We start from the raw sequence: 14,696 nt of genomic DNA on the forward strand, positions 1-14,696 counted from the left end.
AAACCTATGTTCTCGCTCTGCATATCAACAACAATCCCCAAATGTTGGAAACAAGACAAAGAAGCTGGGGTGGGGGGGATGTTTCTCCTATGAAGGCACAGCAGCTCTCCTCAGCATCTCCTGACTGTCACTCATTCCCCCTCATGTTTACAGAGGATTATGGGAGGTGTTGTCTCCCTGTGGTAACACCTTGTGTACCAGCACAGCTATTCATCCCACACCTACCCTGAGGCTATGGCTTGTGTGCTTCCATTCTCACACATCTCCACCAAATTAGATTACACCAAATGAGTTTAACGCTCATTACACAGAAATGTGCAAAACCTTGTATGCCTGGGCAGACTGATATAAAGCTATGCACAGGCCTCAGATAATGGTTAATAGTTGCCCTGGGACCTCTCCCTTCACTACAATTAAATCCTCTGTACTCATCTGCATTTAAGGGATGAGCTTAGCATTAGCAGTAAATCTCATTGTTAACGAATACCTGAGCTGAACCTCGGGAACAAAATGAGATACTTACCTGAAGAGAGGGAAGACCCAGGATACTATTGAGGCTTCCCTCTGTATTCTGATGTCCCTTGTTGCTGAGCGTGGCCCTCTGGAAGATTAGTGACAAGGCATTGTTGCTAATCATATCGGGGCTATGTGGCTACTCTTCTTGCAGTGTGGCCACACCGTAGCCGCTCAAGCCCACCCATGCATGTGCTACTGCACCTGCGCAACCGTACTCGCGTGTCTACTGCACAGCCACAAAGCAAGAAGGGGAGCTGAGCGGCCCCGATATGGAGAGAGAACGCGCTCAGCAACAGGGGACATCGGACCACTGAGGGAAGCCTCAATAGGATCCTGAGGCTTCTCTCTATCCAGGTGAGTATCTGACTTTAAACAAGGACTTTATCTGTAGTTGTGTTTTTATTTACATTTAACTCTTTTTGGAAATGGGTAAGGGGTACCCCTATAATCATTTCAACTGGGGAGAGGGCAAGCATCTTGAGGGCCCCTTCTTAAAGTGGCACCAGAGTTGGGGAAGAGCCCTTGTCCATGAATTAGACACAGGCTCTGGGGGAGAGGTGGCAGAGGCTCCACATTCTGGATTTCCCAGCCTGCATAGGGGACAAGGGGTTACAGAGGCTCAGGAGGGACCCCACATTATTTTTTTTTATTTCCCACACTCTGAACATAATTTTTTTGTTGGTATAAAAAATAGCTAAAGTGGTCAGGGATTATTTTACAGCCATATAGCTGCTGTATAGCGATCCCATTGAAATTTTGTTATAAATTAACATTACTCAAAGTACTTGTGATTGCTGACTCGTCATCGAAATTTCGAGTACTTTTGCATCCAATTTCGTATGCACCCGTAATCGGCATTCGTAATTATGTCCGATTACACGTTCATAACGGACTCAGTAACGATTTTGACAAATTAGGCGTTTGTCAATTACGGACTCGGTAATTACGGAAGCGTAATTACTGAGTCCAAACGAGCACCACTACTGTTCATGTTTAATAGGCTTAGGGAAGGGGGAGCATGGACACAACAACTGGATAAAACTGACCAACCTATGTACGTTGCCCTGTGCCTGGATAGTGAAAATGACCTCGGTGGCGGCGGAAGAAGGAGCATGAAGGACTATTATTAGTGAAGTTGCATACCTTCACCTCCGGATGACTCACAACACAAACAGCTGAATCCCCCTAATCACTGGCATGCCGTGCACCTTCCTGCAAACCTCTGAAGCGAGACTCTTGTCTGTATGAAGCACTGTGACAAATCTCCACTCCTGACTCATGAAGAAGGTGACAGGTGATGGGCTAAATCGCTAGCAGCCCTAGAGGTGCCCGGCAACGAAGACCCCGATTACTCAGACACTGGCAATGCCTTTCATCAACATCTGTTGCCTGGACTACTGCACAGTGGTGTAGCAATAGAGGATGCAGAGGTCACACCCACATCGGTGCCCCTGGACCAGAGGGGCCCACTAAGTGGCTTCTTTCATCTATCTTATAAGCTTTTCATTAGTGCTATGCTGGTAACGAACACCTCTATATGTGCATTGCATAGTGGTAATCCTTAAAACAAAACTGAACTGAAAATTAAGAGCCACAATAAACATACACACGTCATACTTACCTCCCGTGTACTCTACTCATCAATCTCGTTCTCCTCTCCTGCGTCTGGTTTATTAACTGTGATCAATGGCATTCTCCATCCTCAATATTGAAAATGGCCATTATCCTATAATAGCTTCCTGGTCAGGACACTGTTACACTGCCCACTTGAGCCATAGGGAAAATGGACATTACCTTGCACATTCAGTTGTCCTTTTAGTTATAACTGACATCAACTGATTTATTACTGAAAGAAACTGATATATTTCAAGATTTTGTCAGAACTGGAAGGAATTGTAAGAAGAAAGTGGTGAGCTTCTGAGAGGAACTGATGGCGAGGTAAGTATGTAATATTCATTTTCAGGTACATCATGTGTTTATTTTAAATCATTTTACTTGGTACAGGTTCCCTTTAACCAACTGTTGCCATAGGGCCAGTGCCCACCAAAACACGCCAACATAATCGCAAGCGCTCAGCGCTTTTTGAAGTGATTTTTCAGAGCGATTCTGGGCATGTGCCTAGTGATTTTCTAATCATGCCTAGTGTTTTTTGGAGCGTTTTGGTGTAGCGGTTTTTATTTTTTGTTACAGTAGAGCTGGAACTGAACAGCTTCTGTAACAAACGATTTTCCAAGCGTGTTTCAAAAAAGCTCTTAAGCGCTCTTGGTGTGCACCAGCCCAACTTTGATTACACCTCTCTGACCCATTTGGGCTCGCCAAACCGGAAACATGGATACATATACACTGTGAGGCCAAACAATTAGACACCTCTTATTTGAAAGTAAACCAGTCCAACAGTGACGTAACAGCACACAGTTGCTTATATAAGGAATGGCCAGCTTCGAGCTTCGGGCGACATAGTTATCACGGAAGTCAATGTCAAAATGCAGGGCCGGTTCTAGACTTTTTGCTGCCTGAGGCAGCAGCAAGGAAGGGGGAGCAGTGGGCACAGCGGTGGGGAGGGGGGGGGGGGGTCAGACCCCCCCCCCTTCGCTCACCTGGGGCTCCCCTGTCCGTTCTCCTCCTCCAGCTATTTTTGCTAAATTCCAGATTGATTTCAGCATGACATTGATGGGGAATCGGCCTGTAGTGTATGGGCAGCTGACAGATCTCTTTCTTATCAGATTCGATTAGAGAGACATTTGTCGTTACATTAAGCATTAAAGGTGGTTACACACGCTTGACTTAAGTCTGAGGGACCGACAATGACTGCGTACTGCCTCGGCAATTATATGGGGCGGCAATCTCTGGAGTGCAGACACAGCAGCGGGCAACAGACAGGTAAAGTATTAATGCAGAAGCAGTGGGGGGATTACATTTACATTTGGGGGGCTTGTTGACCCAAGATTTTCCAGCATGTCTGATCAATACATGCAGCCAATTTCAGCCCGAAATTTGTAGCATCGTCGTTCGGGCATGCTCTTGGCAGCATGGATTTTCCTCCAGCTCAATTATAATTATCGAATCTGATGGTCAACCATCTACCAAGTCTTCTGATGTATTGCTTTATAAATGCCAGATGCTATTACAGCTATTTTTTTTTTTTTTAGCTTTCTTGGCTCCTGTTGCATGCAACAGGAGTCCCGGGTAAGCAAGGCCTTTATGCTCATGCACGGAAAAAGTGGGAGTGCGTAAAACCCCCCACAAAACGTGCATGAGCAGCCACGGGCCCCACAATACAGCAGGGCCCTTTCGGTGTTCTCCGAAGGGAACCTTCCCCCTTTGCCTTCGGCGCAGGGGGCTTCTTGGGTACTCCAACACCCGAAGGATAGAAGGACCCCAACCTGCCCAGTGGTTACCCAAAGGGCCTGGGCCATGTGGCCTCCCACGCGGTCCGCGGCTCCCCCGAGAAGGAGCCGGGCGGGGACCGGAGTTCCCAGGGGACAAGTCCCCGGTGCCAGCAAGCTGGCCCCGACCTTGCGGCCGGAGTTATAAAAATTCCGCACTCTCCCTAGCCAAAAGGCCGGGGAGCTGCGTTAGTCGGCAATGCATATGGGCAGTTCAGACCAAAGCACCCTACTTCCGCCTGGGATCTGCCACATCCCAGGTTTTTTCAGGTACACCTGGAGCGCCACTTCCAGGGGCAGTATGCCTAAGCAAAGCCCTCAGCCCTTCAGCTTCGATCGTGGTAGATCCAGTCCATCAGCCTCTGGGGAATTACGACCAGGAGGGAGACACTGCCACTGTGCCACCCAAATGTCCCTCCTGATAAGAACAGATACTACACTTGATCTTAGCCAAAAGGCAGAGAAGCGATTACAGATCCTTTATTGGATGATAATAGCCTTGTACCATCACAGAAGAGCGACTGCTATTGATGCACAAGCATGCCAAAATTCAGCATGCCGTGCATCTTGATGAAAAACGCAACTCACCAGTCGGGACGCGAATCCCGGGCTTTCAACAACAAGTATGAACGTAAAAATCACACTCTGTGTAGCACACTATACAATCCCTCTTTGTAAAACTAATGACTACTAATGAGATTTATATTACTGTTTAAAGGACCCAAAAGTTTTAATCAGGTATTTAAATACTACAGGAAAATTCTGGTTCCCTGTCCTGTGTGTGGCAAGCCAATTAGCCCCCCTCCTGTCCCCACAGCAGGCCCTCTCTTTCATCTCCATTACAATAATAACCACCAGCCAATAGAGAGCAGGGGGTGTGGTCACAGGGAAGTCCTTCTCATTCATCTCCTTAGAGAGACTCAGTGAATCAGCAGCTGCCTCAGTAGCAGGGATTTTACTACAGCTCTCCATTCCCAGCAGCTCAGAGTGGGAGATACAAGGGGGGGTCCCATACTGTGGATAGCATTTCACAGCCTCTGGCATGGGCTGCATGGACTATTAAATCATCTGCTGCAGGATGAAGCTGACTGTAAGTACTCAACTTTCACAAGCTTCTGCAATGCCAGAAGTCGCTTTATTAACTCTCTGCACTCTTCAGAAGTTCTTGACAAACTTCTATATGTGGTCTGGTGTTATAGTCATGGAGAAATTCCAAAGCTGTTTAGGTGATACCTTTAATGACTAAATGTAAAGATTTTCTTACAATCTTTCCAAACTTTAAAGCAAACCTGCGATTTTAAAGGGAGAGAAAGGCAACATACTTACCTCCTTGAGACCACCGATCCTGCGCTGGGAAACTCTGGCCGCGCTCCTGTCCATGAACGAGTACGGCCACGATGGGCAGTAGCACGGGGCTGCTTGGACTCCGGCACCTTCATAGTGTGGCAGCGTTCGTTAAAGGACAGGAGCGTGGTTGCACACACCTCAACAAGCCCTTGTTGAAGAGGTTTCGGGGAAACCCAGCAGAGCAGAATACTCAAGGCAACCCGGGCAAGTGCCTGGGGCCCAGGGATTGTCAAGGGGCCAAGCAGCCACTTTCTCTGACATCTCCCCACCTCAGATTACCAAAAGGACCATAAGGAGGAACCAAGAGGTGAGTATAATCCAGAGGATTCCCTTTACTGAGGTAAGTATTAAAATGGAGCACTTATTCCCCTGCAGGTACCCTTTAAGTTTCTTCTTCAGAAAATCATATATAAGTTTGCGTACGTAAGAAATAACTTTATACAGTTGTGATCCGCTTCTGTATCTTTCCTGAAGAAGAAACTTCAAAGTTCCAAAAAGCCTGTAAGTATATTTTGTACAGTTAGTCATTAAGTGTATCACCCAGACAACTTTTGTTGACATGTTTTTGGACAAACTTTCGCAAAACTTGTTATAGGATGCAGCTAAGTCGTTTGGCCTCTGAGAGTCTTGCTGTTCAAATCAGCGTGGTTGTTTTTAAAATCAACATCATGATTTTCTTGAGTACAGTATTTATTATTAACTTTATTTGATATTCTGCAAATGCCTTCAAGCTTTTTAGCTGACCTGTCATTATTCCTTGTATATCAGTGATTTCCTGTGAAGTTCCTCTCTCGTTATAATCCATGCCAGGGTTTGTGTATATTTCACCTTACGCTTATGTCTGTCAGTCACTCTTCATACACGGGTCTGTTCCCACGGACAGTAGCGTGTCATTTTTTCGGCCAAAAAGATGGCTTCTTGATTTGAATGAATGGAATCGGTTGTTTAGACGACGGTTACAGAATTTGACAGGGTTTGTGTAACTGCCATGGTAGATCCCTCCTCTTGTCCTAAACGCAGCGTGTAGCATCTCAGAGTTGTTTGCCAAACTTTTATATACTCGTACAAATATCTATATTCTCTTACACACTCGTTCAGTTTGTTGGTGCGTGGAAAATACAAGTCGTGCAATCGCTTGGTCATGTGGTCGGTCATGTCGTCGGGTTGGTCATGTGGAAAAGATGCATGTGTGTACGAGCATTTAGGAGAACTCGTGGAGAAGCATTTGATCAGCTGATGGATTTGTAAGGTCCTGGTTTGCTGGTCATGATCATGTGTTAAACCAGGAAGTCATCACAGCAAATCAGAGCCTTACAAATCTATCAGCTGATCAAACGGATCACATGCTTCTCCATGAGTTCTCCTAAGCATGGTCAACCCTACCAAAGACATGTCCGTTTTCTGTTTGGTCGAGAAAGCTGTGCAGGATGGGACTTTGCGTTCTGCTACCACAATGGAGACAACAGACATGTGAAAAACTGAAGTGTTTGAACAGATCCTATAGATAACGTAAGATCAGTCAACATCCGTAGGTCTCCGTTACAGAAAACCAAATTAGATACTTACCTAAGAAGAAGGAAACCTCCGGATACTCCAGAAGCTTCCCATGTCCTCCTATACCCATCGCCGTTGCCCGGGACCCTCTGGAATTATGCATCCATGCTCTTCTTTGAGCGTGAGCACAACTGTGCTGCACCATCACGAGCGGCCGCGTCTACACAGTAACACAGAGCCGGTTGCAGATGAACAGCTCCGGCTAACTGTGCAGGTGTTTGTGCATGAAGAGAAGTGCAGCCATGATAACATATCGGACAAACATTGGTCGGATATCTTCAGGAGGTCCATGCACGGCACTAGTGGGGGTCAGGTCTTTTCTAATTATTTATATTACTCTGCCTCGAGTAAACTGTAAGCTTCGTACACATGGTAGATTGTTCTGAGATGAAAAGCCTCCTCTGTCAAGAATCTAGCTTGTTTATAGCGGCTCCAAACCACCCGCGATGCTTCAGGAAGTGACCTTCCTAAGCGGATTAACTTTGCCAAGTGCTGCCATGGGCATTGTTCTCACCCTACCTGCTCCTTCATGCGCCCTACATCAACGCCACCTATTCCTTATTTGGTACACACACCTTTGTTCTTCTCTGATTGGCCAATATTTATCATGCTGAGACAATGCACTTTCTATAGTGAAGGATGGGCAAATCAGGCAGAGGAGAGTAAGAGAGGAAATGACATCAGAATTGGCTTCAAAATAGCCACAGTTAAAATGGGAAATGCTAAGATGGATTTTCTCTTTTTTTTTACTGTAGAAAAATCACTCAAATCAAAACGTGGACAGTGCAATACATATGTTATGTGAGTAGAGCAAGTATTTATCTACTTGTATATGTGTTTTTTTTTCTGAGATAGTATGGCTGACAGCGCCTCTTTAAAGCTAATGGGAATATAAAAAAATAAAAAAAGTCAGATACTTACCTAAGGAGAGGGAAGGCTCGGTCCTAATGAGCCATCCCTCTCCTCTCCCGGTGACCCCGGTGCTGTGCTGGCTCCTCCGTTCTCTTCCCCCGCCGAGGGGACTTTGGAAGTCTTTGGGAGCCGAGTCCTCCCAAAGACAGGCGGCGCACACGCGAGTGCGTCATAAAGGGCGCGTGAGCAGCGGCCCGTCTTCGGGAGGACTCGGGCACCCGAAGCATTTCCGAAGCCTCCCTTCGGCCGGGAGACAGCGGTATTGACCGAAACGGGTGAATACCGCTACGGGGGAGCCAGGACAACAGCAGGGACCAGGAGAGGAGAGGGAGTGCTCTATGGGACCCAGAGACTCCCTCTCCTTAGGCGAGTATCTGACTTTTTTTTTAATATGGGTTCCCATTCACTTTAAAAGCAAAGGTGCATTTTATCCAGGTGGAGTCCCGATTAGGTGTGAACTTAGCCAAACCCTTGTGACCAGGGTGGCCCACTGAGTATGCTGTAAGTGGTCACCGCTCTCCTCAGAGTGCTCAGAGCCCTACAGGGAAAAAAGTGCCCCCGTTGCTGCGCTTGCTCCCCCGTTCTCATCCCCCGCCGAGGGGACTTTGGAAGTCTTCGGGAGCCGAGTCCTCCCAAAGACAGGCGGCGCACATGCAAAATTTTGGTGGGTTTAGTTATTATGGTTTGCTGTACTCTACAAACTACTGATCGTGACATTGTTTTATTACATAATATATTATTATATGAGTCATGTGTGCAGCCAATCAGAGAACCTGCTTTGATTTCCTGAGCATCACAACTGTAAAAAATGATTGTCACAGGCTTTATGAACGACCGATAGCAAAACGTGCAGAGATGGCAAAACCCGCAGCCAGTTGCAGCATTATTTCATTTTCTTAACCAAGTGTGCAATCCGCCCCCTCCCCCTCCAGAAAGGAAATGGTGCAATCTATTCCGCACACTGGCATCTGGTTAGCAGCGGTGCTTGTAAGGCTAAAATACTTGAGCCTGGCTTTGCTGTACAATCACTGCAGTCATCATATCATTTTGCCTTCTATTATATTTAGGGTTGCTCTTTAGTAGGAGGGCTTTATTATGATTATTTATATAGCGCCAACATCTTCCGCACAGAGTATATTGTCTTGTCACTTAAAGCGGAACTGAAGTATCATAAAAAAAGACTTTCACTTACCTGGGGCTTCTGCCAGCCCCCTGCAGCTGCCCTGTGTCTACGCCGCCCTGTACCGATCCTCCGTTCCCCTTTCTTCATGCAGTGGAAGCCGACTTCTAAGTCGACCTCTATAGCGCCCTGGCCACGTGTATCCTCATCCATGTTCCTGTAGTCAGGAGCATCCTGCGCAGGTGCAATACAAGGAGATCTCTACTGGGCCTGCGCCGTATGCTACTGGTGACGGGAGCGTGAACCAGGATGCGCGCGGCCGTTTCCAGGCAGTCGCAGTGCACTCTTAACTACGTGAAGTGAAAGGGAGCTGCGGCGGGGGACCGGAGCATCAGCTGCAGGGGGATGGCAGAAGCCCCAGGTAAGTGAAACTCGTTTTAGGTTATTTCAGTTCTACTTTAAGTGTCCCTCAGAGAGGCTCAGTCTAATCCTTACCATAGTCTTATGTCTATGTATTTATCAAAGTCTAGGGCCAAATTAGGGGGAAGCTAATTAACTTATCATATGTTTTTGGGATGTGAGAGGAAACTGAAGTGCCTGGAGGAAACTCACACAGACACGGGGAGAACATACAAATGTCTGCAGCCAATAAGTAACATTTATTTCTCATCAGTACGTATGTTCTTGATTGGTTGTTGCACGAGCCAAGACGAAAACTGTCAGCCCTATATAATTGCCTAATAATCTACCTTTTCTCGTTGCGTCTTCCTCGCTGCCTCTCCCAGATATCACTTTAGGGCAGTGATGGCTAACCTTGGCACTCCAGCTGTGATAAAACCACAAATCCCATCATGCCTCTCTCTGCCTCCCTGAGTTATGCTTAGAGCTGTCAGAGTATTGCAGTGCCTCATGGGACTTGTAGTTCCACTACAGCTGGAGTGCCAAGGTTAGCCATCACTGCTTTAGGGGATAAAGTGTGCTTGAACTTCCCCTCACAAAGACATTTCCACACACACGTTCGGTCTGTGCATAGGAAGTTGCTTTTCAGGAGATAATCGTCTTGTTTCACTTCCGAACCGACCTTGATCTTACCCACTGGAGGAGAATGTCTTTTTTCCTCCCATCAGCTTAGCTATAACGGAGTGCTCTGCAAACATCTCGATGGATGTACTTTTCTCCAGAATTGCAGGTGGTGTAAGTGGTGGTTAAAGTACCGCGTCTCCTCACTAATCTTCCTCTTCTGGGGAACGTGCGCACCCGATAACCCTGGATCTCTTTGCTTGTCAGTAGTTGGATGGAAGCCCGGGAGTTGGAGGAAGTGGTCAAAGCAGTCATATGACCTCAACTTCTTTATTGAAAATACATTAAAAAAAAGGACACCCGAATTAAGAAGTATATGGTGGCTGCCATATTATTTCCTTTTAAACAATAATGGTTGCCTGGCTGTCCTGCTGATCCTCTGCCTCTGAGGAGAGTTTTAGACTCAAACGTGCAGAGATCTCAAAATCATATGGCCTGCGCCACGGTGCAGCAACAGGGTCATATACATAGCCCCCCGCTCAGTGGAAGTACGTCACTGGGATTACCATCAGTCCGCGCATGCGTGTGTGTGATTCAGACACCACTGAAGCAATGTAAGATCAGCAGGAAGCTAAAAAAGTAGGTTTAATGTTGTATTGTGTCATATGAATGATATAGTCTTTCACACAGTCTCCGTGTCCCAGAGCTAAACTATATGGATTATTTACCTTTTTTGTTTTCTATCCCTTGCACTCAGAAGCGGTTCTCTGCCAGGAGTTTTATGGCTGTAATTCCTTATCAGTGAGGGTTACGCTCCGACTGGGTACCGACTGGAGAGAAACTGTCACTTGCATAGCTGAATGTTAACTTTTTCAGGCAGAAAAAGAAGAAAAGGAACACAGCCTAGTTTATTTTTGTGTTTTTTTATGTTTGTATACTTGGCACTGTCCATATACATGTCTATCTTATCATGTTATCTTGGCTACACTGTCTGCCATAAAGTCAAATTCCATTTACCCACTGCTCATTGTTTATTATGTAGTCTACATGCAGTCTGCATTGCAAGCATTCCAGTATAATCATAAATGTTTTTTGCTGTAATAAATCTTATCTTAGTCATCCTGGCTGTATTCTGGTACATTTGTACCACTTGTTATGTCCCCTCCCACATTTTTGCTCCTCACTGATTGGCTGAGGGCAGTTCAGTGTGACAGGCGTAGAAGGGAAATACACCTCACCCCTCTGCAGAAGCTGCTGAAATACCATCTATGCTGTGCTCACATGTGTTTACAAACCAAGCTAGATATGGCAGTGCAGTTGTAAAGTGCAAAGCTCAGTGGGGAGGAGGTCTGGCAAGGCAAACACCACTTCAAGCAGGAGAAAAAAAAGAGTAAGGGCGGAAATGACATCGGGATTGGCTTCAGTCAGAGGCAGTAAAGATGGAAAATGCCTGGAACAGTTTTCTCTTTATATACTATATAAAATTCACTGAACTCAAATTGTGGACAGTACAACACTTATGAAATGTTGTTTTTTCCCTGGGACAGTATGGCTGTCCCTGCTGCTTTAAAGATGTAGTTAGGAGCCGGTGTCCAACTACTTCCTGCAGCTCACAACATCCAGCAGCACAATGTGATGCTGTCAGGCAGCTCTCCCCTTGCCCCACCCCCTTGTGATTTCATAAGTGGAGGCCTCCGGTTAAGAAAACCCCAGCTCAAAAACAGAAGTTTTGTCTTCTCCTTTTATAGCTTTGTCACACTGCAACACTTCTTATAAAAAAATAATAAAAATGAATGTTTGAAAAACTGCTGGTCTGTGGGGCCCTGACCAAAGCAGCCTCTCCATTTCTCCCAGGTGGATGCTGATTGGTATGTCAGCTGAGGCCACGCCTCCCTGCAGACTGATTGCCTATCAGTCTCTATTAGGGATTAGATTGTGAGCTCCTCTGAGGGACAGTTAGTGACAAGACAATCTACTCTGTATAGTTCTGCGGAAGATGTCGGCACTATACAAATACTAAATAATAATAATATGACAGAGGTGAGGCTTCATACTGACTGGGGTGAGCAGGCAGTCGGAGGTGGCTGAGGAGGAGATGAGATGTATGATGAGTCGATGAAAAAGGTAGTTCCGTATTTATGTTGCAAAATCTGACTCGTTTTTATTGTTTTAAAATTGTTTTAAAGCATAATTCATTTAAAATAATGTTCTGTTAAAGAGACTCTGAAGTCTCCATAAAACCCGTTTTTACTTCCTCCTCATTAGCACTAATGCCCTACCTAAAACACTGCATCCCCGCAGCAGAAATTGTTATTAATCACCCTAACACTCGGGGCAAAAATCCACGGTCGTGGATTTTGCTGCCTGGGGAGGCAGAGCTTTGCGCTGTAGCTCTGTCTCCAGTCTCGTCAATCAGCACTGATCTCTGCGTCTCCCAGGCTCTCTCAGTGACAGAAGACTGAGAGGGGCGGGAGGAGGCGGTGATCAGCGCAGATGATGGAGTAGAGGCAGAGCTACTGCCCAAAGCTCTGCCTCTACAAGGAAGCGCTGCCCAAAACTCCCTCCAGGGATTTTGGGGTGATTAATAGCGATTTCAGCCGCGGGGATGCAATGTTTCAAGTAGGACATTAGTGCTAATGAGGATACTGAAGTAAAAACAGGGATTTTTGGAGACCTCAGTGTCTCTTTAAATGTATTTAAAAATATAGGCCCATTTTGGGATCTTCTAGCCTTAAAGTGTACCTGAGCTGACATGTGACCTGATATAAATATTTATGTACAGTGCCAAGCATAACAAGGTGGTATTTCTCTTCTTTTTTCTGCCTGAAAGAGTTAAACATTTAGCTATGCAACTGACAGTTTCTCTCATATTGGGACCCAGTCAGACTATAGCTAACCCTCATTGTTAAGGTATTACAGCCATAAAACACTTACGCAACAGAGAATAGCTTCTGAGTGAACACAATACATAAAAAAAAGCTCAACAGTTCATATATTTTAGCTCTAGGACACTTGGAAGACTGTGTCCTTGAGCAGAGACCATAAAACATTAAGGGCTTGATTCACAAAGCGGTGCTAACCTACTTAGCACGTCTAAAGTCTTTAGATGCGCTAACCAGGGTGCTAAGTAGGTTAGCACCGGATTTCTCAATCAGATCGTGCGCTAACTTTGCGCGCATAAAGTTTTACGCGCGCAAAGTTTTACGCGCGCTAAGTCCCATAGGCTTTAATGGGCACTTCGCGCGGTGCGCCCTGCGCTCTGTGCAGTACGCGCGTAAAGTTTTATGCGCATAAAGTTTTGCGCGCGTAAAGTTTTATGCGCGAAAAGCTTGTTTAGACGTGCTAAGGGGGTTTTCACAGGCGTGCTAACAGTTAGCACCGCTTTGTGAATCAAGCCCTAAGTCTACTCTAATAAGTTTTTTTTTTTTTTTTTTTGTAGCTGAGATATCTAAAAAAAAAGGGGTAATTTTTAGGAGTGGGAGGATAGATATAATTGTTTATTTCATCAGTTTATTTTTGCCTCACTTTAAAAAGTACCTCCAGTATAAATTATACCTAAGTAAACAAAACACAATTTTTCTGCGGTTTTATTGATTTGCATTAAACGTGAAAAAGGAGACCTGGTGCCGATTTTAAAATGAAAAAGAAAAATGCAAAATGCAGGAAAAAATGTGATGCCGTTGAAATACATTAGATGTGTAAATAATGCAAAAATCCCAATTTTGCAAAACGCACGTGAATTCTAATAAGTGTGAATGGGGCAAAGATTGTAAGCTCACCTGCGGCTATCACTGATGATAATAGCAGCAGAATAGGGGCCCGAACAATAAAATAATCATTTTCCTACTCCTTTTTCCGAGCCCAGAGCCCCTGTCCACCTCATCGCACTTGCAGTTTGTTTTTGAGATCGGGACCTGTCTCTGGAACGAGAACAAACCTATTATAGCAATGGCAGCTGAGTAGATTTTTCCAGTGAGGCAAAAGCTATTTTCCGCTGTTGTGCGTTGCGCAATGGAGTTGGGAAAAGTTTGTGTTGTCCTGAATTTTTCACATTTTTGTGCAGTAAGTCGGGGAAAGTTCCTCTTCTGCTGTGCGCGGTTACAGCTGATACAGCTGATTCAGCACTCTGAGGTTTTATATAAAGAAAAGGGGGAAATATGTACACATGGATTAACCTTAGTGACACACAAGATTAGCTCCTGTAGGAAACGTGAGTCACTTGATATTGGTGAGTGGCAGAGCGACTGACTCATGGATGATCGCTGGAGGGTGACAGGGACACTTAAAGCAGCAGGAACAGCCATACTATGCCAGGGGGAAAAAACACATATATAAGTAAATAACTACTTGCTCTACTTATTTAAAGAGACACTGACGCGAGAATAATTCTCGCTTCAGAGCTCATAGTTAGCAGGGGCACGTGTGCCCCTGCTAAAACGCCGCTATCCCGCGGCTAAACGGGGGTCCCTTCACCCCCCCCCCCCCGCAAAATCAACAACCAAATTGGTCGTAGATTTTGCTGCTCCTAGAGGCAGGGCTAACGGCTGCAGCCCTGCCTCTAGTCGCGTGTATCAGCGGCGCATCGCCGCCTCTCCCCCGCCCCTCTCAGTGAAGGAAGACTGAGAGGGGCGGGGGAGAGGCGGAGATACTCGCTGACAGACGCGAATGGGGCAGGGCTGCGGCGGTTAGCCCTGCCTCAATCCGGAAGAGATCCCCCGCTGCTCGGAGGGGATTTCGGGGGGTAAGGGACCCCCGTTTAGCCGCGCGATAGCGGCGTTTTAGCAGGGGCACACATGCCCCTGCTAACTATGAGCTCTGAAGCGAGATTTATTCTCGCTTCA

At 46.0% G+C, this 14,696-nt stretch overlaps 2 protein-coding genes and 1 pseudogene across 2 annotated transcripts in view; 1 reads left to right on the forward strand and 2 right to left on the reverse strand.

Annotated features, from left to right (window-relative positions):
- AURKA (aurora kinase A) overlaps positions 1-14,696 on the reverse strand; it is a 239,049-nt gene that overhangs the window by 152,967 nt on the left and 71,386 nt on the right. The window lies entirely within an intron of this gene.
- On the reverse strand, positions 4,268-4,372 carry LOC137542631 (U2 spliceosomal RNA; annotated as a pseudogene).
- Positions 4,858-14,696, forward strand: part of CASS4 (Cas scaffold protein family member 4) — a 58,581-nt gene continuing 48,742 nt past the window's right edge. The window contains exon 1 of the mRNA XM_068264477.1: positions 4,858-4,992. Within this exon, the coding sequence (XP_068120578.1) occupies positions 4,981-4,992 (12 nt within the window). The 5' untranslated portion in view covers positions 4,858-4,980. The remainder of the gene's footprint in view (positions 4,993-14,696) is intronic.

Source organism: Hyperolius riggenbachi, chromosome 12 (assembly GCF_040937935.1).
Source record: "Hyperolius riggenbachi isolate aHypRig1 chromosome 12, aHypRig1.pri, whole genome shotgun sequence".
Taxonomy (NCBI): Eukaryota; Metazoa; Chordata; class Amphibia; order Anura; family Hyperoliidae; genus Hyperolius; species Hyperolius riggenbachi.